Genomic DNA, 27,570 nt, shown 5'->3' on the forward strand with positions numbered 1-27,570 from the left:
TCATCGGTAGCTTTTATTGAATTAAGACAAATTTTTACAAAACATTTTAATCAGAGAACATTTTTTGTTGCAAACTACAACTTTGCAGGAACATTGATTTTTGACTTTCTTTAAAAAAAACATCTTTACCTCTGGATTAGTTTATAAAACATGACATTCAGACACCTTCAAACCACACTCCGTTACAAAGTGGAGGCGATATCGATAAACACACAAAGGTCCCATTTCTGTTCTTTCACAAACAACGTTTTCCACCTTGAAGACATTTTTTTTAGTTTATTTTTTTTACACAAGAAATCTGACAAATACATTGCTTTTCGTGAGAAAAACATAAAATCACACTGGCACTATTTTAACTTGTGGCAAATGTAACATTTTAAAGTTCTACAAGAGGTCTGCAATTTAACACTTGAAAGGTTAAACATGGTAACCATAATCATTGATTTGAGATACAATATGAGACGAAGAAGCCGTCCTTTCATCATAAGCAATCACAAATCAATTACTCAGCGCACGCAGAATATAATTCAATATAAATAGGCTCAGATTTTACCAGATACTTTTCTACTCATTTTGAAAAGCGTCTCTTTTTGTCCTGTGCTTTAAGGTCCAAAATCTCCAAAAGTACATAATATTTCAGCTACTTTTGCTAAATTACTGTCTTAAATCATTTCGTTAAGAGACAAGGTGATACTTAATTTATATATATTTGATCAACGTCTAACAGACTCAGTGATAAGACTTAGTGAAATATAGTTCAGTAACAAAACCTGTGTCATTTAAAAAGACAAAGCAGATTAAAATAGAAATAATTAATACTGAAATCTTAAAGTAATCTATAAAGTTTGAAAACAAAAGTCTGTACAAACATAAAGCGATGCACAAACCCAAAAAATAAAACATTTGTGAAGACTCGACGCGCCAAAAGATTCAAATAAATCCAGTGAATATTTAACACAAAACACAAATAAATAGCCAGTGTACACATGTAGGAGTCTCGTTTTCTGATAAATACTCCTCGTCAATGGTTTCTAACCTTTCAATACATAAAACAAAATAAAAAGCATAAATATAAAAGCATCTTCTTTAATCTTCTGGTCAAAAAAAAAAAAAAAAAAAAAAAAAAGCACATAAATAAATACAAAATTCCTAAAAAACCATTCTGGTCATTAGTATTAAAACAAAACGGATAAAAACAAATGAGTGTCTTAAGTCTTGAGACAGGTTTGTCACTCTCTCCCTCAGTGTGAACTTCGTATAAACTTTACTGTGATTCCGCTGAAAGGTTCAGTCCATTTCACGAGTCTTCACTTGAACTGATCTGGGATTAGGTTCATCTGCGAGTGGATACTCGTGGGCGGGCTGGAGATGCCCTCCGACCAGTCGGACATGTTGGAATGTGGGGAGGAGCTGGACCACTGGTCAGGGGAGCCGGGGGACGGGGTCAGAAACGGGTGGTCGGGCACCTGCAGCTGGTGATTGGGTGTGTTGTCCATGGGGCCGGAGTAGCTGTGCTGGGAGGGAGGGGTGAGGAACTGGGTGCCCAGGATCTGCGTCTCCTGCGGCATCACGGTGTGGATGGGCATGGAGCGGCCGGAGGCGTTGTTCTGCTGCTGCTGCTGCATGTCGGAGCCGCTCAGCTCCACGCCCGGGAAGCCCTGGCCGAGCGACTGGCCGGCCGCCGAGGTGGAGGTGGAGTTCTGGTGTTGGAGCTGCCGCGCGTGCGCCTGCTGCATCATGTGCGCGGACGAGCCCATGTGGCTGGTTTGCAGATTCTGGTAGCCCATGATCTGGGATAGAGTGGCAGTGCTGACGCTGTGCAGAGCTCCCATGATGTTGTGGGCAATGGCTGGCGCCTGGTTAAAGCTTCCCTGCTGACCCACGCCCGGGTGCATCCTGGACACCCAGTCACACTGGCCCCCTCTACTGCCACCTATGGACCCGTTGCCCTGACCGCTCGGGCTGGACACAGGCAGGTGGGACAGCCGGGGTGCATTTGGATCGAAAGACATGCAACCCAAGTCTTTAGCCATACTCATCTGGCCCATGTGCGAGTCTCCGTTTCCTTGTAAGTGATTCAGAGACATGGGTGGGGACTGCTGGAAGGGCGACGGCATGGGAGGGGACGCCACGTCAGACAGATATCCGTGAGGCGACTCGAGCGAATCAACAGGAGAGAGGACCGCCGAGGTGTCCAGCAGGTTACCCTTCCCGTCCAGTGACTTCTTCTTCTTCAGACGAGAATCTTTGCCCCCGTCCTTGCCTCCCTTTCCGCCGGCGCTGAGTTTACGGACTTTCTTGACGGAGAGGTTGGGCTTGAGGTTGCCCAGGTAGTCGTTAGGCGAGCAGAGCGGCGGGGAGAGGCTGGAGGCGCTGATGGGCGTGCTATGCAGCCCCGGACTCCTGACCACGTTGTACTCATCAAGGAGACGCACGATGTCGTGGTGCATACGCTCCTGGGCGATGTCTCTGGGCAGCTGGTCGAGATGGTCGGTGATCTCACGGTTGGCAAAGTGCTCCAGGAGGACTTTAGCCGTCTCAAAGCTGCCTTCGCGTGCTGCGAGGAAGAGTGGCGTCTCCTCCTATAAAGAAGTGAACACGAAACAAAACATTATTATATTACACAGTGTCATCGAGCTAAATATATCATCAAGTGTATTACACTGTAAGATCAGAGCTTAAAAATAATAATTTAAAAATCCTCCTCAAATTTCACCTTTGCTTCACTACATGTTCAGATACTGTAATTTCTGAATATAAAGCCGCACCCAGCAAATCTTAAAATAATAAAAAGGAAAAGTTGGTGGCATGAAGCTTATTGAGCTGAAAAAAATCCATAAATTAACTGCGTCATTGTTTAAGCGGCAGTTTTCAAAGCCTGGGAAAAAAGTAGTAGCTTAAGAGTCTGGAATTGACAGAAGTTATCCCGGGGAAGGGGGGGGGTCAAACACATTTTAGAGCCCGATTTCATCTTGAGAGGGTCGGACCAGTAAAATAGTCCCATAATAACCTTTAAATTCAAACTTTAAAGGTTTTCTTCTTTGTGGTGCCAAGTATACTTAACGAAAATGTCTATATTTTTTTGCAAAACCCACAACAATTATGACCACAAATGACTACAGTCTCAACATAGTCAATTTTAATGAAATATTCTGGTGCCAAATACAGTGAAATGTCCAAAAAATCTTCTAGTGCAGTTGTTGCATTATGGCTGTTTTTAAGAAACACTACATGTCAATAACCTAAATTTAACACTTGCGAAGACCTGCTGAGCCCTTCTTACGGAAGAGTTTTAGGGCCACTGAAGAAAAAAAATAAATTCGGAGGCTAAAAAAAAACAAAAAACTTTCATGGCCCCAGAAAAAGTCGAAAATCAAAGTCGAGATTTTTCTTTTTCACGGAGAGACGTCTATCCATCCCTCATCATTTGCCCGTAGATGTGAATTCACATTAAATCACTTAATTCTGACTATATCGGGTTGCTTACTGCTTATGGACATGTGATTTTACACAGAATTCCCTTGATTAATAAGAACATTTAAATAAGCAGCCCGGGATCCGAGCCTTTGTCCTTCGTACTCGACGAACGTCTGCGACGGAAAAACGCAGCAGGCTGCTCCGTCTCTTCTGGTCCTGATACTGACGATAACTGTACCGTGTTTATGAGCTACATTCTGTCCTGAAGCATCTTTTCATCACTTCATTAAACCGCCTGATGTGCATTTTGAGGAAGCACATCAGGCGGTTGGACGGACTTTTTTTTCCACCGTGAAAAAAAAAATCTCGACTTTGATTTTCGACTTTTTCTGGGGCCACGAAAGTTGTTTTTTTTTGTAGCCTCCGAATTTTTTTTTTCTTAAAGTGGCCCTAAAACTCTTCCGTACCTTCTACTGTATGGCAGTAACATAAATTTACACACCTTGTTGTCTTGCATGTCTTTATTGGCACCATTTTTCAGCAGCACCATGGCGGCCTCCACGTTGTTCACAGCCGCTGCCCAGTGAAGAGCAGATTTGCCTGCAGAAAGAAAAAAAATATAATGAAAGGAGTGATAAGGTTTAATTTGCCTCAAGCACAACCATTCCTCTTTGTGTATGCATGCAGTTTATAAACAGATAAAACATGATCTACCAGAGTCATCAGTGGCATTGGCATCAGCGTGGCAGTTGATAAGCTCTTCAACCATCCCCTCCACAGCCAACCGGGCGGCCAGGATCAATGGCGTCGTTCCATCGTGCATGCGGGCGTCTAGATCCGTGGCGCGGTTACGAATTAAAATCTGTAGGAACACACACGTTTTTCGTCAAATGCTGGAGGCGTGTTGATTTAACAATAACATTGTTTCCGGAGGAAGACTTTACCTGGAACACCCCCTGTGCGTCCGCGGCCACGGCCCCGTGCAGAGGCGTGCGGCCCATATTGTCCTGAACGTTGGCGTCGGCGCTGGACTCCAGCAGGCGCTTTGCGGCGTCCGAGCGTGCGTAGCGGGCGGCCAGGTGGAGGGCCGTCTCGCCCGTGCGGTCGGTCTGGTTATGGAGGTTGGCACCTTGGTAAATGAAATCGGAGATGATTTCCGCGGACGGATCCTCTTCCTCTTCGCTGTTGCCGGTCTCCAATCCCCCGCCGCTGCAGGAGGCGATCATCAGGGGGGTGAAACCATCTGGAAAAGAAACGCAGAAGATTATCGTGAGTTTTTTTTCTTTACGTCTCGCGGTTTTTATGATTACAGAATTCGATGAAAGCACTCTCGAACCTGGTCCTCTGACGTTGACGTCCATGCAGTCGTTCTCGATCTCTCCCTGAGGGGGCGTCGGCGCGATCGATGCGATACGCAGGTCAGCTGCGTCCAGGTGCTGCTGCGTCCATTTCCTGTGGTCAGTGCGATCGCCCAGATCTAGCATGACCTGCTCCTCGAACTGAAAGACAAATAAAGGTCAAAGTTTATGAAAAAAAGTTTATTTAAATTCTTAAAGCGAAAGCAGACTTCTGAAACTCTTCATCTTACCTTGAAGCGTCTGCAGTCGGGATCATCATCACCCCATTCGTTCTGATTATCATCCATGAGATTTATATCAGAGTTTTTCATTGGCCTGTCGAAAGGAGAAAGATTAGACCACCTATATAAATATAAGTACACTGACCTCATAGCTTCCTCAATATCTCTCTCTATTCTACTCACTGGAGTCCGACCGAATCCTCCCCCAGCGGCTCCCTGCGTTTCTTTTTGCTGGGCTCTGACACTTTGAATCCCTCAGGGAACCAAAGCTGGCCATGTTCGCGCCGCCGCTTACGGGACACCAGAACCCCCAGGCAGACAAATCCGAGCGCTGCAAGTCCCAAGAAGACCACATACATGGGGTAGAGCCCTGAGCTGTTGGGCCTCGGTCTCACACCTGGAGCAAAGGAAACGGTCAGATATCAGTTGTATGTGAAAGATTGATAATAAACGGATCGTTGTGAGTGACGTACTTGTGACGGCTTCAATGTAGGGGACGTTAAGATTCCCACTGGTGGCCAGTGCTCCAAGGAAGGCAGCCACATCTGTAGCACTCTGGAAGCATTCGGTAGACTGCTGGTAGCACTGACGGTTGTCAATCTCCAGGTACACCACAGAGCTGCAGAAAGAAATAAACCCTCAATGATGTGTACTTTCATCCTAAACAAGCTATTTTGATTCGAAATGTGACAAGGTATGTTCTCCGACAAATCTGCCCTTCGATTGTGACGCATACCCTTTGACTTGTAGAGGATCCAGTTCTCGACGTTTCCTCGAGGTAACCATTGAGGAAACGGTCTCTTTCACTTGATCCAAAACACTGGAGGGCACCGAGGCCCACTCGGGCCAGCCGTCTGCAGACCGCTTCAGCACATTGTGTTTGACCAGGTCTTGTTCGTTGCCATAGTAAGGGAAGATCATGGGCTCTCCTTTGGCGTCGCGGCGAAAGACCACGTTGGTGTGGAGAACACTGCTGAGCTCTCTGAGGAAGGATGACGAGCGATTCTTGAGCACTTCTGGCGGGATGTGAACAACCAGGACTAAATGTCCGTCGGCAAGTTTCTCTGGCATGTTGTTGGCACAGTCCAGGCCATCCCATTCACATTCGGCATTATTGCAGCCCTGGTCACAGTGGCCGTCTGCGTAGTGGTCTTTACAATACTGGTCATAGAGAGGGCTGGAAAAAGATTAAGAGATTGGGTCAAAACTCTTGACGTAGAAACACAAAATCAAGCTGAATGACATAGTGTCTTTCTTCGTTTATAACTCACTTGCATTGTCCTTCCTGTCCTTGGCAATCAAAGCCGTCGTAAAGACACCCGGGGCTGTTACACTGGCCATCACACTTCCCGTCATTGAAGTACCGCCAGCACTGCAGGGCCGCTGAGCAGTTTTGCCACGGGTCGTCGAAGTTGAGCGAGCAGTCTCCCCCGTCCCACCCGCAGGCGTGGTTGTTGCACAGGGAGTCGCAGATGTGGTTCCCTGCCCACTCGTCACACTGAGGAATCTCGCAGCTCACCTCCACTTCCGGAGGAGGGGTGATATCCCGGCCCAGCCCGCCGACAAAAGAGTAGTCCAGTATGTGGCACAGCAGGCCGTTGAAATTGCTGGGGCAGCTGCAGTGGAAGAACGGTGCGTCGGGGGTGATCTGGCATGTGCCGCCGTTGTAGCAAGGGTTGGAGATGCAGAGGCTGTCGGTCGGCGTTTGGCACTCGGGCCCGGTGAAGGTCGAGTGACACAGGCAGCGCGGGCCGAGGTGGCCGGACACGCACGTACCGCCGTTCCTGCAATTCAGATTCCCACAGGAGCGAGAGTCGTACTCGCAGGAGGAGCCAGTGAAGCCCTGAAGGAACAGACATCACACAGTCCATGATTATTGTGCTCTTTAACAGTCTGCTGACGTGGTAGACGTTACGGACGTTACTCACCGGTGGACATTTGCATATGAAACCATGAGGCGTGTTACTGGCAACCGCGCACGTCCCTCCGTTCCTGCAGGGTCTCCCTTTGCAGCCGTCAAACACTTTGTCACAGCGCTGACCTGCACATCGAGAAGACGGACGGATGTGAGAAACTTTCAGACGTTTCAAACGTTCAGGCTCTTTGCGGCCTCGTGCCTGCCGGCTGCACATCGGTACCTGTGTATCCAGTCCGGCATTCACAGCGGTAGCTGTTGGTGAGCTGGATGCAGTTGTAGGACCCTCTGGGGTCGCAGGGGTCCGAGAGACACTCGTTGACGTCGCCCTCGCAGCGCTCGCCCACGTAGCCCGGCGGGCACACGCACTGGTAGCCTCCGACGCGGTCCACACACTTGCCGTCGTTGAAGCACTTGGGTTCGTTGGTGAGCGGGTCGCTGGAGGGGTTGCAGTCGTCCAGGTTGATCTCGCAGTGGACGCCTGGAGGAGACAGGAACCTTGCGTTAATACGACGTCTTCCTTTTTTGATCAAACGTGGCTTTCGTAAGTGTATGAGTGCAGATATGCTCGGAATGTGACGGCGGACACCTTGTGTTCCTCGCGGACAGGAGCATTTGTACGTGTTGATGAGGTCGATGCACGTCCCTCCGTTCTGGCAGGGCTGGGACTGACATTCGTTGATCTCTTTGGAGCAGTTCACACCGTGGTAACCAGGGAGACACTGATGAAGGTAAAAAAATCCATATCATTATTGGATTTGTAGTAATTTTTCTAATAATATTCCCCCTTTCAATCTTTTAATGATATTTTCAATCATATCCAAGCAATGTGATTTCTTCAACTCCGACAGTTTGATATCCGCCTACCTCACAACTGTAGCCCCCAAGGTAATCCGTACAGGAGGCGCCATTCTGGCAGGGGTTGGGCGAACACTCGTCCACCTGCTCCTGGCAGTAACTCCCGGTATAGCCGGCCTGGCAGCGGCAGTAATGTGTGTTTCCAGCATCCAGACACTGTCCTGAATTCCTGCACAAGTGAGCCACTTCAACGCCTGGAGTGAGAGAAAGAGAAAGAAGTTCGACAATGTACAAATCACATCCTGAGATTCAGGAAATCACTGTAGAATAAATCTTTATTTATTATTTTTTTTTTTGTACCTTGCTGTTTGGCTGCAACCTCACAGGAGACACTCGGAACGTCACAATACAGGCCCGTCCATCCGGTCTGGCACTGGCAAGTATAAGACGCCCCTTGCTGCCAGCATGAACCTCCATTCTTGCACGGGGAAGAGTCACACCAGCGCACAAGATTCTAACAAAGTAAAAAAAAAACAATTAGTAAAATGTCTCAATAGACTTTCTACTGAAGAGCATTAACACTAAACCCCGTATGGCCACTCTGGGCAAAAAACACTAAATCACCCCACCTGGCAGTTGACTCCCGTGTAGCCGTGAGGGCAGGTGCACTTGTACGTTCCATAACTGTCGAGACAAGTGCCTCCGTTGAGGCACGGCTTGGAGTCGCACTCGTTGATGTCGTACTGGCAGTAGCTGCCGGTGAACCCGGGCAGACAAAGGCAGGTGAAGGAGTTGATTCCATCCACGCAGGTGCCGCCGTTGAAGCAAGAGCTGGAGGAAAAACAAGAATGTTACAATAGAAGTATAGAAGTAGAATAAAGTCTGTCAGAAGAATAAAGTGCCAGTAGAATAAAGTCTATCAGTAGCAGAGTATGGCAATCAGAAACACATTTCTTAATAGTAGTACACAACAGTGAGACACACAGATCACTACAAGCAAACTAGCAATAGTCTCAAAGCAATCCTGCAAGGTGAGTTTGTAAAAACAAGCATAATGCAGCAGTTTTTAAAAAAGATTTCACTGTTTTGCACCAGAAGGAGCCATTAAAATTGGCTTCATGTGAGATTTTGTGGGAAGTAATTGTTTGGTTTTTACAAAAATATCATCACTTTCATCACGTTTTTTCTTCGTCTCACCAGAGAAAACCTTCAAAAGTTTAAATTTAAAGGTTATTATGGCACTATTTCACTGGTCCGGCCCAGAGGAGGTGAAATTAGGCCATATGTGATGCATCAACTAAAATGTGTCTGACACCACTGTTAATCTTAATACTCGTGTAACTAGTGTAAGTATTTAATTGTTTTGAGAACTGTTGAATAATAGCCAAAATTACTGTATATTCACAAGTCGTCTTTTATTCTATGACTTGAATCAAAATTTTCCGAGAGAATATCTGGGCGTGGTCAGGAAATCGTTTTTTTCTTCCGGCAATTACACGAGAGAAAAACAACTTCTTTTGAATTGATATCAAACCCACATTCTCAGTTTAATGATTTTTTTTTATTGGCGTGGTGGAATACCTGTCGGTGCAGTCGTTGGTGTTGATCTCACAGTTGATGCCATTGAACCCCGGAGGGCAGGTGCAGGTGTAGCTGTTGACACAGTCGGTGCAGTTGGCTCCGTTCCTACAAGGGTTGCTCTCACACTCGTTGATGTCCTGCTCACATCTGCCACCGCGAAACCCGGGCAGACAGGTGCAGGTGAAACTGTTGATGCCGTCGCGGCACAGGCCACCATTGCTGCAGGGATCTGAAACCACAGACACCAGCAGGTCAGATTGAACAAAAAAATTATAATAATAATTGTTATCGGTCAAAGAGCTTGACACGCGTCGCACGTCTGTCTTACTCGGTTTGCAGTCATCGACGTCGGTTTCGCACTTCTGACCGGAGTAGCCCGGCTGGCACTTGCACTGGTAGCCGCCCATGGTGTTGTGGCAGACGGCAGCGTTGCGGCACGGGCTCTTCACACACTCGTTTATATCGACTTCACACGTTTGGCCTTGGAGGATGGTTAAAGGGAAAAAAACGTGTCACCTTTTGGAGTGGATGGAAGTGATTTGGCAGACAAGCGGAGAGGTGGTTGGCGTACCTTGCCATCCTTCGGGACAGATGCAGGAGAAGCTCTGGTAGTCTTCAGACTCTTTACATATCCCACCGTTCTTGCAGGGTCTGGGGCTGCAGGGAGCCAGCAGGGTCTCACAGTTGTCACCTAGTAAGCAGAAAGACCAAGATTTTAAATTGCACCTCAAATACTGGATTCTGTTGGCAACTCCAAAGTACCCCCCTTCACTGGATAAAGGATGTATGGTATTTTCTCAAATTAAAAATAAATTAGACTGCCTTTACGAGGCACCGCTACCAGATTTTTGAAAACCTGGGGTCCATTCCTAGAGGTTATTATAAATAGAATGGATCGCTTGCAACTTATAACTGAGCAACTGTTTGGAATACTTTTACTGTGTGACACAAAGCATGGCTGCTGCAATGATGGTAGATGTACAATCTAATATTGTCTGGCTGTGAGATGATTTCTACATTTAGTGGTTTAATATATATATATATATATAAATATATGTGGTGGTATCTATCAGGCAATTATTTATCCTTTATTGTTTACTTATTATTATCCTAACCAGTAACTCAATTCCGTTCATATGTGTGATTGTATATTGTTTAAAAATTAAAAATAAACAAAGTTTGCAACAAAAAAAAAAAGTCCCATCCAACTATCACATTTTTAAATCAACGTCCATAAAATCAGCATCTTCCATATACGTAGCTTCAATTAAGTACACCGTCTAAGTGAAATTATAATTTTTTTAAATCCCAGTTTCTAGTCCACTTCCTCATCCGTTTCCATGACAACGGAATCAAACAGGAAGGGCCTTCCTGTTTCCTGCTATTGTGTGAGATCCCAGCCAGGAAACGGGAATAGTGCTCGGAGCACTGTCTAGTTCTCCGGGTTATAATAGCCACTGATGTCTGCTTTTTCCAAAACACACACACACACACACGCGCACACACAGGCAACATGTGTGTGTTGGATACACAGATCTTTTCCAGAGCAGAGATTCCAAAAACAGGCTGGGGGATGTTTTGTAAAACAACACAGGATGCGGTAAGATAGCATAGTGGAGAGCGTCTTTTCAAAACCTGAGCAAACATCTGAGACGCGGAGAGAAACGGGTAATGGTGTTATGACCGCAGTGATGGATTACATGCCGTACCCGTGTAAGGCAACATGCAGTTGCACTTGTATCCGGCCACGTCGTCGATGCAGGTGCCCTGGTTGAGGCACGGATTGGAGGCGCACTCGTTGATGTTGGTCTGGCAGTTGGGCCCTGCAGAGGCAGATTAGAGAACACGCCTCGGTCAGACAGAGAACCAGGAGGTCAGCCGCACTCAAAACGTGGCCACACGGCATGGCCTGATGTGACTGACCGGTGAAGCCCGCCCTGCAGGTGCAGTGGTATCCGCTGGTCATGTCCCTGCAGGTTCCGCCGTTCATGCACGGGTTGGATTCACACTCGTTGTTGTTGATGTCGCAGTTCTGACCGCTCCAGCCGGAGTCGCAGGTGCACTTGTACCTTCGGAGGGACGCGACAAAACTAAAAGTTGAGCTTCGCGCTTATGATCAGATCCTGAGATCCACTTGAATCCCGTCCGCTCACCCGTTGACGAGGTCCTGGCACCGGCCGTGGATGCAGGGGTTGCTGCTGCACTCGTCCACCTGCGACAGGCAGGTGGCGTCGTTGTAGCCCTCCGGGCACAGACAGGTGAAGCTGTTGATCCCGTCAACACACGTTCCTCCGTTGTGGCAGGGATTGATGGCGCAGTCGTCGATGTTGATGTTGCACATTGATCCTGCGAAGGAATGAAGGAATTAGACGGAGAAATCAGCCAACGAAAATGGGAATTGTAGAAATGCCGATGAGCTTTGTTGCTGAAGTAATACAGACGAAAGAAACTGATTAAAATACACTTGAAAGCCAAATGAAGAAAAGTTTAATAGAATATCAGTGTTATCTGTTTCACTTGAGATTATTTCTTTTGTCAGTCCAACTTTTATATTATGTCTTATTTTAGCCAAACATGTTCTCAAAGCAAGTCTAAATAAAGACATTTTAATTAGTTTTATTAGTTTTCACTGAAAACCTGAGTTGAAGCTGTGGTGTAGAAATCGCAGCCCATTTCAACACTTTTTCAATACATGTGTTTTTTGTGTCAGCTATTTAGCTTGAAAAAACTTTAAACACAATATCGTTAAACTATTCACGATTCCTGAAAGATAAAAATCAGCATTTAAAACATGACTGCAAACAACAATCTGTGCCAAAATGTACAATTGATAAGAATCGGAGCTCCAAACAGCTGCCACTATACACACACACACACACACACACACACACACACACTCTGCTGTGGTATTTTTAACCCTTTATAAGCTGCTCAGTTCGAACAAAAGCCAGATAACAAGTCTGTGAACGTTCAACCAGCAGAAGCTGTAAGCAAGCGTCAATGTGTGCCTGGCCTGGTGGCCCCTGGGGGCCCTTTTACTCCCCCAGCATTGATTGAATGGAGGTGGGGGCGGGTGGGGGGAGGGGGGGTGTTAAGGCAGGAGAGTTTCAGCTGGATATGAGAGGGAGATGTTGCACGGAGGGGGGAACCCTCTCCCTATTCACACACACACACACACACACACACACACACACACACACACACACACACACACACACACACACACACCAACCCCCCCCCCCATCCCAGGGAGAACCGGCCTCACCCAGGGCTGTTTACGGGGACAGAAGGCCAGACCCATTTCACACACGGCCGGGTAACAATTAACCCCCCCCCATCGCCCTCCTTCTCCTCCTCCTCCACTCTTCATCAATCAGGAGGGGAGGGGCCCAACTGCCTGATCTTCAGTTACAATAGTCCTCTGTCACTCCGGGTCTCCAGTCCTGCCGTGCCCTCCACACTCACCCCATCAGCACAAAAAGATGGAGGGGAAGATGAGGAGGGGGGGGGGGGTACACAGCAGCCTACACACACACACACACACACGCACACACACACACACATCCCTCCCTCCTCTGCCCTCTTTTGAGCCGCTACCGGTCAGAACCGGCTCGGTGTTGGGTCTGGAATGGAGGGAGGAGCCAGAAGCTTGTTCACTCGTTGAGATAAGAACTCAGTCAATTGTGTTTTTATTTAAATCGCTTCGCAGGTGATCAAGTAGCGACTAAAGCCACTGAAAGGAAAACACCTCCATCTTGAGAGTCGTCAGTTTGTCAGTGGAGTTACACACTGATAAACATGAGATATGTGATTAAAACCTGCTCTCTTTTCCTTTCTTTTTTTTTAAAGTATCATCTTACAGAGCCTTTCCAAGGCTCAGCGTCACAGTCTTTACAAATGGAAAACAAAGTTAGTGCTTTGTGTATATATGTGTGTGTGTATCAGGTTGGGGGCTGTGTTTCTTTTCTACCCCCCCCCCCCCCCCCCCCCCCCTTCACACACAAGCAATCTGACACCATTGTCTCGCGGGAGTCGACCCGCCAGCCACCTGTCCTACCTGTCCCTCCCCAAAGCTCCGGGGACCAACACCCCCACCCCGCCCTGCACCTGTAAACTCCACCCGCTCGCCGCTCACCTGTGTAACCGGGCTCACACGCGCACTCGTAGCCGTTGATTTTGTCGATGCACCGTCCGTAGTCGCAGGGCTTGCTCTTGCAGTCGTCCAGGTTCACCTCGCAATTGAAACCTGGAGATGGAAAATCAAATTCATATTTGATATTTCATAGGACGACGCATTCCAATAAGTAAGTCTGGTGTGGCTCTTCAGCGCCCCCTGTAGAGAATTTATATGTCTAGAGGCAACAAACTTTTTATTTGGTGGAAAAACTGCAAAAACAGCATCTTTCGGTGCTCAAGGTTGCAGACCCCGAGCGACCACTAGGGGGAGGAGTGAACACATTGCTATCTAAAAGGATTAACTGACCTGCGGTGCCTTTGGGGCAGGAGCAGATGTACGTGTTCTCCCTGTCCTGGCAGGTGCCGCCGTTCTTACAGGGCTGGCTCAGACACTCGTTGATGTTGGTCTCACACAGGCGGCCGGTGTAGCCCGGGCGGCAGTAGCAGGTGAAGGACGCCAGGCCGTCCTTACAGGTGCCATAGTGGCAGGGGTCCGAGTAGCACTCGTTGATGTCGGTCTCACAGTGCTGCCCAGTGTAACCTACCAGAGAAACGTACAATCAGCAGCCGCAGCGATCGGGAAACGAGGGAAGGCAGCTGGAGGCGGAGGGTCGGCGTACCTTCAGCACATTCACAGGTATACTTGTTGGGTCCGTCGGTGCATTTAGCTCCATTCTTGCAGGGGGTGCTGGCACATTCGTCTATGTCCACCTGGCACAGACTCCCAGAAAAACCTGTAAAGCCAACATTTATATTTAGAAATGCATCACTTCAATATTTCCCATCAATGCCACTTGTGAACACAGAGAAGATAAAAGTCCCTAGAAGGAATTCAGCACCAACACTCCCACCGCCCCTCCTCTCTCGGCTCTTACTGTGCAGTGAAATCTTTCTTTCAAACAGCAACACAATGGCCTCCGGCTCTCCGGCTATAAACCAATCCGAGCCCCCCAAATGTTTTGGGCGCGAAGCTCTAACACAAATTCCCATGCCCGCCAAATATGCAAATGCCTCATCGGCCTTCAGTGAAGCTATTAGAAGACGTAAATCATTTACATTCGGCCCGTGAACCGTGTGTGCCGCACTCATTGACAGGACACGTTAATGATCCACTCTTTCACAGCCTCCTTGCTGCCTCCATTGTCTGACTGCAGAAAGGGGGTTAAATGTGGCCCAAACAATCCCAGAACTGATTTTCTTTCACTCCAGTTCCTCCCTTGTTTTTGTGGTGCGGCACCGCAGATCTTCTCTCACCTTTCGGACACTCGCAGTGGAAGGAGTTGATCTTGTCGACGCACTTGCCGTTGTTGAGGCACGGCTGGCTGGCGCACTCGTCCGTGTTGATGTGACAGAACACCCCCTCATACCCTGCGGCGGGAGACAAAACAGGCCGTGGTCAAATGACTTTCCCCGAGTTACTCTGGGAGTTGATGACTATAGAAAACTTGATTTTATTTTGGTTTCAGGTTAAAGTCGCACACAGGCTCCTACTCTTTCCCTTTTTGTATTTGGGAGTACAAACCTGTCACCATTTCAAACGAGACCTGTCGTGTGAACGTGATCGGACCGGATGTTTTCGGGCCCCAGAGTGCAGAAGACGACGTGAAGTCACGCCGAGCAGCACGTTACTGACACACGGCACGCCGGTCAGCAACCAGGGTTGCCAGATGGGACTCACTGTTTCCAGCCCAAACAACGTAAAACCCAAACACACCTCACTAAAAACCAGCCCAAATATCAGCCTGTAGGAATCATGATATATCTGTAAGAATATTATATGTATAATAAAGAACACGCTATAATTGGGGGATAAACGCAATATCTGGCAACGCTGGTCAACTCGTGTAGATTCATTTTCAAGTGGTTGTTAAATACGAGGCGGCAAAATCTAGACAAGATGACGAGTGAAAGAAGAAGGAGAATGAGGAAAAAAGAGAGCACGGCTTTTAACAGCGGCCCATGCTGTTTTAATTTAAGTCAAAAAATAAAATAAAATCATCAAATCCTGCTGGAAGAAAATGATTTCTATGTACACAGACGTGTGCATTCCGCGGTACCTGGCATGCAGATGCAGTGGAAGCCTCCGATCTGGTCCAGGCAGGTGGCGTCGTTATGGCAGGGATTGGACATGCACTCGTTGACGTCCATCTCGCAGCGAGGCCCCTCGTATCCCTGGAGACACTTGCACTGGAAGGAGCCTTTGGTGTTGAGGCAGCGGCCTCCATGCTCGCAGGGGTTGGCACCTGAGTGAGTTGTGATGACATGAGCTTTAATCTAACCGCGGTTTAAAGAACGAACCTTCAACGTCAAAAAACGAACAAACCGGCCCACGCACCGAGAGAGCACTCGTCTATGTCCAGGTTGCAGGCTGATCCAGCGTAGCCTGGCGGACACGTGCAGATGGCTTTCCCATTGACTGGATTGGTGTCGCAGTTGGAGCCCTTTTGGCACGGGTTGCTGATGCAGGCGTCGTCGAGGTGGCACAGCAAGCCTGCCAACGTCACACAGATATTAACGTGTCTTCATCGGGAACCTTGATTCATCTGGGCGGAGAGGGAAGGGGGAGTGGGGTCGTACCTGTGCGGCCGTGAGGACACTCGCAGAAGAAGGAGGCCACGCGGTCGTGGCAGGTGGCGCCGTGGTAGCAGGCGGCGCTGGCGCAGTCGTCGATGTTCTCGCTGCAGTCGTCGCCCGTCCAGCCGTTGACGCAGACGCAGTGGTAGCTGCCGTGCGTGTCGTGGCAGGTGCCTCCGTTCTGACACGCGTTGGGCATCAGCTCGCACTCGTCCACGTTTTCCGTGCAGTACTGACCTGCGGGCGTTTTTGGAGAAGGGGTGGAACGTCAGCGCGCTCTAGAAAACTACACGCAGAATCCCAGGAGGCGTCGGATCAATAAGCGAGCGGTCACCTGTGTAATGGGGCGGGCACTGACAGTTGTAGGTGTTCACCCCGTCCACGCACACGCCGCCATTCTGGCAGCTGTGGCCCGGACAGTCGTCGATGTTGTGCTCGCAGTGTTGGCCCGTGAATCCTGAGAGGACGAGGCCGGAAGAGTGAAGTGACGCAAGAGAGAGAGAAAAAAAGAATTCAGTTAATCATCAGACGTATTCTTTCCTCTTTTTATCGCCTCAAAACCAGATAAGCTCTCCACATCCCCGTGACAGATTGTTTTAATGATGACGGTGCCGCTTGTGTCCGACTCCGACATCAAAGGCCCGAGTTGGTGTTTTACGGCCTCGGTGGTTTGATGAACAATCAGCCCGGCGCTCTGCAGGTGCTCGTGACGCTTCGCTATCTAAACGCATTCCAGCGCAGGAAGCGGCGGGAGACTCGCAGCGTGAATTAAACTTTAGCACACAAGCACACACGCGCCCTCGGTTATCTCCTCATTGAAAGAATCTGCTGAGTGCCGGACACGAGCTTCAAATACACATTTATGATAAAAAAATAAAGAAAGAATTCTCCACTCTTGACTGCATAAACAACATAGCGGCAGACACACTGGCTGTGTTTATCAGAAAAAGACAAAAGGTATTTTTTGTGAGTGTGTGACCTCATGAACAGATTGTGTATATCTATGTGTGTGTGTGTGTGTGTGTGTGTGTGCGTGTGTGTGTGTGTGTGTGTGTCTTGGGCTCTTCGCTGATTATCAGAAGGAAACGTCTGTTTGACTGCATCCTGCCAGTGGAGGCTGGCAGAGAGAAGGGGTGGGGGGGGGGGGGGGGGGGGGGGGGGGGGTAACTAGATTACTCACTCCACCCAATCAGATTCCACTACTACAACAACAGACTTTTTTGGGGTCAACTGATGTAATAGGAAAACAAAAGTGTGTGTGATTGCCACTAAGCGTATGCAACTCCATATGTCAACAGACAAAAAAAAAGAAAAAGAAACAGTTAACTGCCACGACTCTACTAATTTATGCGTGAAACTGATTTAATTTAACAATCAAATTGCAGAAAAGAGCGATTAGGATCATAAATAGATTTTCATACAATCACCCACATTAAAATTTCTGGATATTATATATTGTCTATTTAAAAACATTACAATGAATAAGAGCATTCCAGATGGTATTCAAAAATGTTTTTTTTTTTAAAGAAAGGCAATTTATAATTCAAGGGGAGTGTTAATGTTTGAAACCTGTAAAGTAGGAACAAATGTTAAATATTGATGTGAGTCAGTTTGGGGAGTGAAGTTATGGAATGGACTTAATGAGGAACTGATTCTAACCCTTTAATTCAAGGTTCAAGGTCATTTAGTTTTGTATTTGATTATGGATCTTTGTTTGGAGTAATCCTTTGATGCTACAGGGTCGAAGGGTAAAATAAGCCGCAGGCTTCAGCCGATTCCTTTTTGCTGGACGGTTCAGTTATTTGTCAAACTGATTTTTACCGAGGAGGCAGCTGCAGTCGTAGGTGGTCTCCCCTTTCTGGACGCAGGTGCCTCCGTTCTGACACGGCGACGGGCTGCAGGGCATGTAGAGGGCGTCGCAGCGCGGGCCGGTGTACTCCTGAGGGCAGCGGCAGTGGTACGAGCCCACCTCGTTCACGCACGCGCCGCCATTCAGGCAGGGCGAGGGGATCTGGGCGCACTCGTTCACGTCCTGCTTGCAGGTGTGGCCCTGGAAGGCGGGCGGGCAGGTGCAGATGTAGGCGGAGTCGAAGGCCGAGCACTGGCCGCCGTTGGCACAGGGGTTGGAAGCACAGGGGTTGGCGACGTGGCAGGATTTTCCTGTAAAGAGGAGACGGTTAAAGTGAATAAAAACCAAAACTTTAATTACATTTAATGCAGAGTTCAGAAACTCATTTTAGATCAGAGGCCACATCCAGCTCAATTTAATCTTGAGTGACCCGGACGGGTGAAATAGAAGCATAATAAGATTTAAATTTACACTTTTTTTTGAGTTTTTTGCTTTTGAAAAAACAAAAACTATAGTTTTGCCAAATCTGAACAATTAGTATTAAAAATTCAATTCAATTCAACTTTATTTATATATCACCAAATACAACAGTCATTTCTCGGTGCTTTTAACAGAGAAAAACCCAAGAAACGATGGCAATCTCAACAAAAATCCCATTTTAATGAAAAGGTGAGGCCGATCGGAGCGTCTGGAGAGCTGGCTTTGGTCCACCGGCCTCATGTTTGACCACCTTGCCACCACAACAACAACAAAAAAAAAAAATAACATTTCATGTTTTCGTGGTGGCAAATTCTGACAATCCACAAGAAGGTACAAATGCTGTTTAAGGCCAAAAACTAATTCATTTGTTGAATTTCAAACTTTTAAAATTACGTACAACAATGGAAAACATTCTTTTTTTTTTTCAATCTGTGGTGTGAAAGCAGATTAAATTGAAAAAAGCAAAGTTTTATTTCCTACAAATGCATAAAAATTCCAAAGTCGTGGCTCAATAATTGCACTTGAAGGCATTCTATATGTTGTTTCACAATTAAATTATTTATTCTCTAACTATTGCACATATGGGGCATATACAGGGATGTATTGTAAGAAAAAGATTACATCTAAAGATTTCCCAATACCTGATGGGGAGGGGAAGGGACTCAATCATTCTTTTTCCCAATAACTTTTACTCTTGCGTGAATATCTTCGACGGATCTGGGTGTTCCGTTGTCGTACCTGACCACCCGGGCGGGCAGTGGCATCGGTAGGAGGAGAGCGTGATCAGATCGCACGTCCCGCCGTTTCGACAGGGGGAGCTCATGCAGGCGTGGTTGGTGGGGGTCAGGCACAGCCGGTCGGTGAAACCCAGGCGGCACATGCAGCGGAAGTCGAAGGTGTTTCCGTGGGAGACGGCGCGACACTCGCCGCCGTTGCGGCAGGGCGAGGGGCTGCACGGGCTCGGGTACTGGCAGCGGTTGCCCACGTAGTCGCCGGGGCACCTGGGAACGGACGGCAACCGTGGTGAGCAGCCAAGTTTAGAACAACAACAAAAAAACATGGGAACAATTATCTAAACAAAGGATAATAGGAGGGGGGGGGGGGAGTGGAAGGGGGACCTGAAAGTTTCCCGCCTACTGCGGCGGGACAGGGACGGCGTGTTGTTCTAGTGTGTCTCCCCGGATTAGACTCCCTCAGAACCTTGAAAACACATTCTGCCGGGACAACAGATGCCACGAAACAGTCTGGCCGAAACGGCCCGTTCCCATCTACCTTCGGCCCCCGCGCTGTCCACACTCATCCTGGATGAGCGCTGAGATCAAGGCGGCCGCGCCGCCCATGGACGTCCCCCGTACGGGAGCGCCGCTTTCAGGCCCTTTAAGCCCCGCTTCCCCTCCCGCCGCCGAGGACCAAGGACCGCCACTGCAACAGTCGCATACCTTCCGACCGACTGAATCATCAAACGCTTAAGTTAGAAGTTTGACGAGCATGAGCCTGCAACATTTCAGCAGGAAGTGCCGTCGATTTACAAACTGCTTTTAAGGCATTTTTTTTTTTTTTGCACGCTCTCCGTAGGTGTAAACTCGTCTGTCACGTTAAAGAAGCATTTAAAGTCGGCAAAAAAAAAAAAAAAGTGTTTATGTTTGAATCGGGGCTTGTGTGACGGTGTGTAGTTGTGCACACCGGTGGTGTTTGAGTGTTCCAGTGCGAGGGAGGGCATCTGTTGGCCTCCGAGTATCTCCACAGGGAGCAGGTGTGCATGTTAATGAAGGCAGCTGTTGGACAGGGCTCCTCCCCCTTTCTCCTCCTCCTCCTCCTCCTTACTCCTCCCCCTCTCCCTACCCCTCTGTCCCCTTTCTCAGATGGGGGTGCTGACAAGCCAACCTCCCCTCTGGGGACATAAAGAACCCATGTGAAGTCAGCTGTTGCAACTTCTGTCTCCTCGTCAACCCCACCCCCCCCCCCCCCCCCCCCAACTCCCGCCTCAAAACTCACTCTTAATTCCTCTCTTCCTTACCTGTTTCCTTCTTTTATTTCCTCTATTTTGATCCTTCTTTTTCTGTCTCCATTCAGGCTTCACAGCTCATCCTTCTTTTCTCCTCCTCCCGCGGGGACTTTTTATAGCTCCCAGCAGTTTGCTTTTTTACAGCGTTCCCTTATGTCGCAGGGGGCTGCTGAAAACCTCCATTGTTGACTTTAGTGAGGTGAGAGTATTCGGGGAGTTTTTCTTTTTTTTTAACAGCCTCATGCGCCCACACAGGGACACCAGACTCTTGTGAATTGGTGGGAGACTGTAAAAGCATCTCAGTCGTCTTTTGAAGTCTCCTTGCTTTGTGTTACGGTGAAAAACATTTGGAATAATGGATTCGCCTTGTTATTAACGCGGTGTGTGTGTGTGTGTGTGTGTGTGTGTGTGTGTGTGTGTGTGTGTGTGTGTGTGAGCCGGTGTAAGTGTGTCACCCTGTGCTCACTGACTGTAATGGATCCTCTTTGTCCTGAAGTCAGAAACAGTCGGAGATAAAGATCCACCCACAAGCGGCGCACACACCACGGCAACAGGTCTCTCCCGGCGATGCAATGTCCCCTCAGGCCAGAGCAGATGCTTCCCCGACCTCTGACCCCCGAACACGTTTGTGACTGTGGGATGGCCTCTTTGCCTTCTCTTCCCCCCTCCGCTCTCACCCCACCGGGCCTGATCTACCATCTGTCACTCTTTTTTTTTTTGGGGGGGGGGGGGGGTGACTTTATCCTCTCCACAAACAAACAGCCCAGCCTGGAAATGCCACCGCTGTGGAAGTTTTATTTCGTGAAATGACAAAGAGTGGCGTGACGGACATGGTTAATATCATCATTTCTCTCTCGCTCACTTGCGCTATTTGTTTCTGCTTTTTTTATTTTCGTCCGTCGTTTTGCTGGTTGATCGTGGCCGTGCGATCATTAGCCGGGATCTGACCCCGGGGGTCCGCATCTGTTACCGAGACCAGGAACAGAACAATGTGGCTTAAATAGATCAGATGAGGGACGTTGTGGAAGTGGAAGCTTTAAAGCCGTAATGATGAGAAAAAATGAGTTTAAAAATCAAGAATAATGTGCTGCTCGTGTTTTGATTATTATGATGTACTTATTTTTGATAACTTTTTTTTAATAAAGCAACACACATTTTCGGTCGTTCAATAAGGTCGTTTTCTCTGATTGGAGTTATTTAACGTCTCAATTCACAACTCGGAGGGAAGATTTATTTATGGGAGTCAGTTAGTGGGACTAGAAAACTAAGCACCTGCTTGAATTACGTCAGTTAACTCGCCTTGATGCTCAAAACACCCGTTAACAAACAGCAGGGTCATAACACAACTCTGTGTGTGTGTGTGTGTGTGTGTGTGTGTGTGTGTGTGGGTGTGTGTGTGTGTGTGTGTGTGTGTGTGTGTGTGTGTGTGTGTGTGTGTGTGTTTCATGGACTTCGCTCTGCCGGTGGCTGATTCATTAAGTGGTTATAGATATAATTCGTAATAAAAACATCTGACCCAACAGGAGAATCAACCAAAAGGCTCAGCTCACCGTCGATCCTTATTAGTTGATATCTCAGCAGGGACCAGGACACGAATAGAAGAGGTGGCGTTTCACAAGTTTGACAGCTTGTTCTGGTAGATGTGAAGTTTCAGCACTCACTTCAGAAGAAAATACGCTCTTATCTGTCTGCTTTGACAGCGAAATGTTTGATTAGCCCTCTTCTGAGGATCCCCAGATACTCTGGAGGCCTCGGGAAAGTATGTGTATGTATGGAGGGGTTTTTCTTTACAGTAACCTCATAAGAGCTTCTAACGAGATTTAAATGCATAGTAAAGAAAACTGAACATATCATCCACTTTAGAGAGGAGAGAGGGTGGAGGGGGGAGGCTTGGCATCTAGGGAATGGGTCCATCCAGGGGGTGTGGCGGCCGTAAACCCCAATAAAAGCCCAACACCAGCAGGCACACTTAACCCCGTCATGCACTGTATGCTCCTGATTCGCTTAAAGCCCGCATGAGGCCGAGCCTTCACAGGGACCTGCCTGGTAATCCTATAGGAGGACAAATGAAGAGCGGCATTCCTTGAGGGAGAGTGTAACGTCTTCTTAGCGGCCACGAGGCTTCGCCCGAGACGGTCCTTTATGGGCGAGACATTTTATCATCGATGCGCAATACCAGACAGCTCTGTGCAAGGTCAGAAAGGTCCGAGTGCACCGATCGCTCTACTTTCACGTCTATTCCCGGGGGGCGCGCACATCCTGCAGCATTTCAAACATGTGGAGGTGGTGGGGGTGGGGGGGGGGGACACTCGAGATGTTTTTGAGAGTTTATAATTAACAGTCACCTCTGAGTCTGGTTCAGAAAAGCCAAGTGGACAAGTCAGTCGGTCGGTCAGTCAGTCGGTCAGTCGGTCAGTCAGTCGGTCAGTCGGTCGGTCAGTCGGTCGGTCAGTCGAGCACGGCGAGGGGAGGAGGGCAACAACCTCCCGACCTCTCTGTGCCCCTCGTCTCGCAAATAGAAACTAAATTTGACTCACGCATTTTTTCCTATTTTTTTTGCATGCTTCTTGAGTCTGCCTGCATAACAAGACAACTCCGGGTGCCATGGGAAACAGGAAGCCCCAGACCTTCACATAACCTCTCTTACTTCACTGGATCACAACCCGCCGCTCCGAGCTGCTTGCCGTGGTTTCCACGAGCCTCACACCAGTTGTGCGTATCACCTGATCTCAAAATGAACCGTCCAACTCAAGCTGTGCAAACAAAAGCTTTCGATCAGACCAACGACTTCTACTCCCATCTAGATTTGAAGAGATCGCAAAACTGCTCATTTCAACAATTCACAAGTTCACAAGGAAAAAAAAAATGTAGGTGTCATCAAATCAAAAAAACAACTTCCAATCGGATCTTTGTTTTTCTTTCTGCAACATTTTAACCTGGTTATAAGGTGGAAAGCCACTCGGCTCACCTGAAGCAGTGTCAACAGGAAACCACGAGCTGAAAGCCGGTTTGATATTTCTCAATCCTCTACTGACGCAATAGATCTGCTTTTAAGTGAGATCAAAGGGAAGAGCTGAGCCAAGAGGAACCACCGGGCCAGGGATGCCCAATGTCTTTTAAAGATTTTTAAAGTGAGAGAAGCTATTTTTACAGGCAGGAAGTCCGAGGGGGAACATCCTCCCCTCTCTTGCGAGGACACCAGTTGGTCTCGAACACAATCCAAACAAACAGGGTGATTACCACGGTTTACACCGAGCCTAACCTTGTTTCTCTGTGGCAACATGTGATTTCACTCTCACACTCGTGGGAACTGAGGATTTAAATCTGTCTTACTACTCGAATCTGTGTCACCGTATGTTTACGCGCTGCGTGTGTGTGTGTGTTTAAAGGCTATTCGAAACCTTTGACCTGCCGGCTAAACATCTCATGATCTGCATGAATCTGCTGCTTGCAGTTAAGAGTCGGAGTCTTTTTATGAAGTCAAAGTGAAAAAAACACAAAAAAATAATAAAAAAAATTTTTAAATGCACCATTCCGGTAACCGACGCGACACTCTGACCCCAGAACTTCCCAGCGTCGCCCCACGACTGATGTCTGCCCCGGCTTTGGCAGGGATGAATGATTAATGAGCAAAGAGAGCAACCAGGAAGAGAGAAGTGATGCGCTTATCCTCTTCGTTTTTTTTTTTTTTAATTGGAACGAGCAGAGATGGAGACCACAAAAGCAGCTTTGTGGGGGCGGAGGGGTGCCGGGAGTTTCTGCGTGCCAGTATGTGCACACGTGCGGCCGCCCTGCATGTGTGTGTGTGTGTGTGTGTGTGTGTGTGTGTGGAGTGTGCAGATTAGTGAATTGGTGGGCTCCGAGCAGAGGCTCTTCAATAGCTCGCCCCCCCTTTTGTGTGTCCCCACAGAGCAGAGGAGCGCCTGCCATGACCACATGCCCTGAGGGTAAACCAGGCCACCTCTGAGTTTCTTTAAGGGGGGGGGGGGGGGGGGGGCAGACACAACTGGAAATCACAATGCCAACTTTCACCTCACATCTCACATCTTTTTCTTTTTTTTGGGGGGGCGAGATCAAATTAAGCAGTTTCGAAAGTCAGCTAACAGGAATATGTTCCCAGATCATGTGTCTCATCCTGTAATCTATTATCATCAATCCACCGTCCAAACAAACAGGCCTGCAATCTGCCGCTCTATTCTGCTCCCCACTTGTTTGCCTTCAAATTTCTGTACTTTATTCCAGTTAATCTCACTCTCTCGACATCCAATCCAATTACATCTCACAGCCATCTGGCTTTAAAATGGAGATCACACGCAGGCCGGACGGAGGAAGGGGGCTGGGGGTCGGTGGGAGAGGGTGCATCCATTCAGACTGAAGGAGGAGAGGGCCTTTTCGGGGGGCGGGGGGTGGGTGGCAGGGGTTTGGTGTGTGTTTGGGGTGGCTGTGGCATGATGGGAAGCCCTACTCAGATTAGTCACACAGCATTATTCTGACTGCAAGACAATGGGTGACGGGCGGCGGGCGAGCCCCAGCTGTCGCCCATGAAAGAGCAGAAAAACAAGATTTAGGACTGGACGCGTCCTCTCACTTCGCCAGGGAAGGGGTCCTGCATTCATTAAAAGCACTGCTGCTGCTGCTGCTGCTGCTGCTGCTGCTGCTGATGCTGCTGCTGCTGATGATGATGATGATGATGATGATGATGACGACGAGGGGGCGGACTGGAGTGATGGGCTTTTGTCCAGCTATCCCTCTCTCACCTCTCCAACTGGATCTACTCTCTCCTCTTTTTAATTTCTTCACTTCTTTAAAGTCTTTTTTCTTTCTTTTTCGTGGGGGGGAATGTGCTCACGGAGCTTGTGTGGTTCCTGGAGGGCTACAGGAGCGCACCGGCCCAGAAGAACAACTCGAGGGCCTCCGGTTGCTGGGCACAGGGCCACTCAAAGGCTGGAATGAAAAGGGGGAATATGTGGCCCCTTTTCTTCCAAACCCAAAAAAAAAAAAAAAAGTACTCTCAAGTACCAAAATTACCCTCACACATGAAAACTACACAACTACACGAACAGACACACACACACAAAAGTACAAAATGTGACTCTACTGCTTTGGCCTGTTAGAGCAACATCTGCTGCATCAATATGCAGAGTTTTACTTACTTGCATTCTCCATTTCCATTCGAGGTTGCTTCACATCTTCCTCCATTCAGGCAGGACTCAGTGGGCAGAGAGCATTTCAGGCCTGGGAATAACAAAAAAAAAAAAACATTAAATCAAATATGAAATCAAAAGTGAAATCGTCTGAACCAGCTGCTGGGATTAATCTGGATTAAGTTGGTTTAAGTGGGGAAAGTATTCATCTTTTTTTAATACAGACTTATTAGTTAAAAAAGTTTAATTTTAATGCACACATTTTCTTTATAATTGATTTGTTACACAAGTGCCCTATGGGGGATAGATTTGTAAGGGGGGGTTGGGGGTTGGTGGATTACGGACACCGGTGAGGCAGGAGCGCGTGTTGCGTGGTGCGTAAAAGAGCGCACGCACGCACGCACGCCGCAGCAGCAGCAGCGGCTTGCGGCAGCTGCGGGGCTCAGATGCGGAACAAAAGAAATCAGAGTCCAGCACGAGCCATAAAACACTCTCCTCGGGCATTGTTTACCGGCAGACGGGAATAACAGCAACCCCCCCACCACTACACTCTCCCACACATCCAGACAAAAGGTGTCCTCCCTCCCCCCCTCCTTCCAGCCCCTCCACCCCCCACCACCTCACCCCCTTGGCGTCCCTTTGCCCCCCCCCCCCCCCCCCCCCCCCCAAACACACGCACCGACTCCCATTATCTCGAGTGTTGCCTAAAACACCCAGAACAATCCAGAACCGCCATTAGAATAAGAACATTTACAACTTTAGTTGTTTAAAAAAAAACTTGAGTCAACAGGTGAATTATACAAAATAAAGTAAATAATCTTTCATACAACCATAAAAACTTTCACAAACAAAAGTGACAAACAGGTTTTTTTTTTAATATCCGTGCACACGAAGTAATTTCTTTTTATTCTTAACGTATTTTAATCCTAAATCTTGGGACTCCCATCAGTTTGCGCTGCGTCTTCGTGGCTCCAACACTTTGTGGATTTATTTCCCACGAGTAATAAAAACGCCCCCAAAACCAAACCACCTTCTCATCAATCAGAAACATGCATCCACCTCGCAACACACCACGTATCACGACAGAGATGTTTAAAATGAAGCGACCAAATAAAGAAATAAATCCGCTGTGTTTTTCATTGAATTCTCCGAAGTTTCCCGTTGAGTCTGCACAGAGCTTCTCCAAAGAAAGAAACTAAACTCCTCCAGATACTTTACCTTGTGAGATGACGATTGCCGGAATCAGAAATATTAGTTTCACAAAGAAACGATACATTCCTCCTCTTCAACTTCACAAATGCGGCTGACTCCCACGTTGGGTTCGCATAGATCCGCACGTTGGTACTCCAGATGTTTGAAATAAATATCCCCAAACGGCTTCTGCTCTTCTTCTTTTTTTTTTTCTTTGAGGGGAAGAAAAAAAAAGAAGTAAATCCAACAGAAGGAGGTGAAGGGAACAGGTTTCCAGCAGGATTCAATTCATAGATGTTAACTTGGTGCCTCCCGAGTTCTCAATGAAATCTAGAGGCAACGCTACAAGTTCCTCCCACTGCTGCTGCGCCTCCTCCTCCTCCCTCCTCCCTCCTCCCTCCTCCCCTCCTCCTCCTCCTCCTCCAAACTGCAGCTTCCTCCCTCTCCTCGTGCTCACAGGCAAATATACACTCACCTCCTCCTCACCACACCAAATCAATAAGGGAATAAAATCATTTAAAATGAGAAGAAACACAGAAACTCCAGTCGTTCAATTTCATTATTTTGCACATTTTGATAAAGAAATAGGATCAATCTTAATAGACTTTTTCGCTCGAAAATAATCATATTTGAGATAAACACGTTGCTTCAACAAATATTCAGTGAACCTTTCTAATTCATTTGTTTGTGTGGAGACTGACTCTTAATGCTCGTTATGGCCGGGCTGTCAAACACACTTTAGTTCAGGGGCCACATACACACACACACACACACACACACACACACACACACACACACACACACACACACACACACACACACACACACACACACACACACACACAGGCTCATGGGTCAGAG

General features: G+C 47.9%; 1 protein-coding gene across 1 annotated transcript; it reads right to left on the reverse strand.

Moving 5' to 3' along the window:
• On the reverse strand, window positions 1-27,034 carry notch1a (notch receptor 1a). Its single transcript, XM_080476950.1, has 34 exons — window positions 26,737-27,034; window positions 25,528-25,609; window positions 19,108-19,370; window positions 17,862-18,200; window positions 16,375-16,497; window positions 16,044-16,277; window positions 15,802-15,957; window positions 15,524-15,709; window positions 14,721-14,834; window positions 14,087-14,200; window positions 13,774-14,007; window positions 13,426-13,536; window positions 11,444-11,636; window positions 11,214-11,359; window positions 11,000-11,113; window positions 9,862-9,981; window positions 9,619-9,771; window positions 9,291-9,519; window positions 8,339-8,540; window positions 8,070-8,223; window positions 7,779-7,963; window positions 7,501-7,633; window positions 7,135-7,392; window positions 6,925-7,037; window positions 6,268-6,839; window positions 5,733-6,173; window positions 5,470-5,615; window positions 5,180-5,393; window positions 5,006-5,090; window positions 4,754-4,916; window positions 4,362-4,660; window positions 4,132-4,279; window positions 3,920-4,017; window positions 1-2,582 (listed from the first exon to the last, which is right to left on the reverse strand). Exons 1-34 carry the CDS (start codon window positions 26,792-26,794, stop codon window positions 1,308-1,310), a joined length of 7,455 nt encoding a protein of 2,484 aa, XP_080333076.1. The 5' UTR covers window positions 26,795-27,034; the 3' UTR covers window positions 1-1,307.
• Between the last annotated feature and the right edge of the window lie 536 nt (window positions 27,035-27,570).

This window comes from Lipophrys pholis, assembly GCF_963383615.2.
Source record: "Lipophrys pholis genome assembly, chromosome: 12".
Taxonomy (NCBI): Eukaryota; Metazoa; Chordata; class Actinopteri; order Blenniiformes; family Blenniidae; genus Lipophrys; species Lipophrys pholis.

Excerpts from the sequence above, each read along its gene's own strand:
- notch1a (XM_080476950.1), bottom strand. The coding sequence starts at position 26,794 with ATGTATCGTTTCTTTGTGAAACTAATATTTCTGATTCCGGCAATCGTC. Across the intron at positions 18,201-19,107 it reads CTGCCCGCCCGGGTGGTCAG|GAAAATCCTGCCACGTCGCC; the intron begins GTACGACAACGG and ends TCCTCTTTACAG. Across the intron at positions 4,917-5,005 it reads CCGACTGCAGACGCTTCAAG|TTCGAGGAGCAGGTCATGCT; the intron begins GTAAGATGAAGA and ends TTTGTCTTTCAG.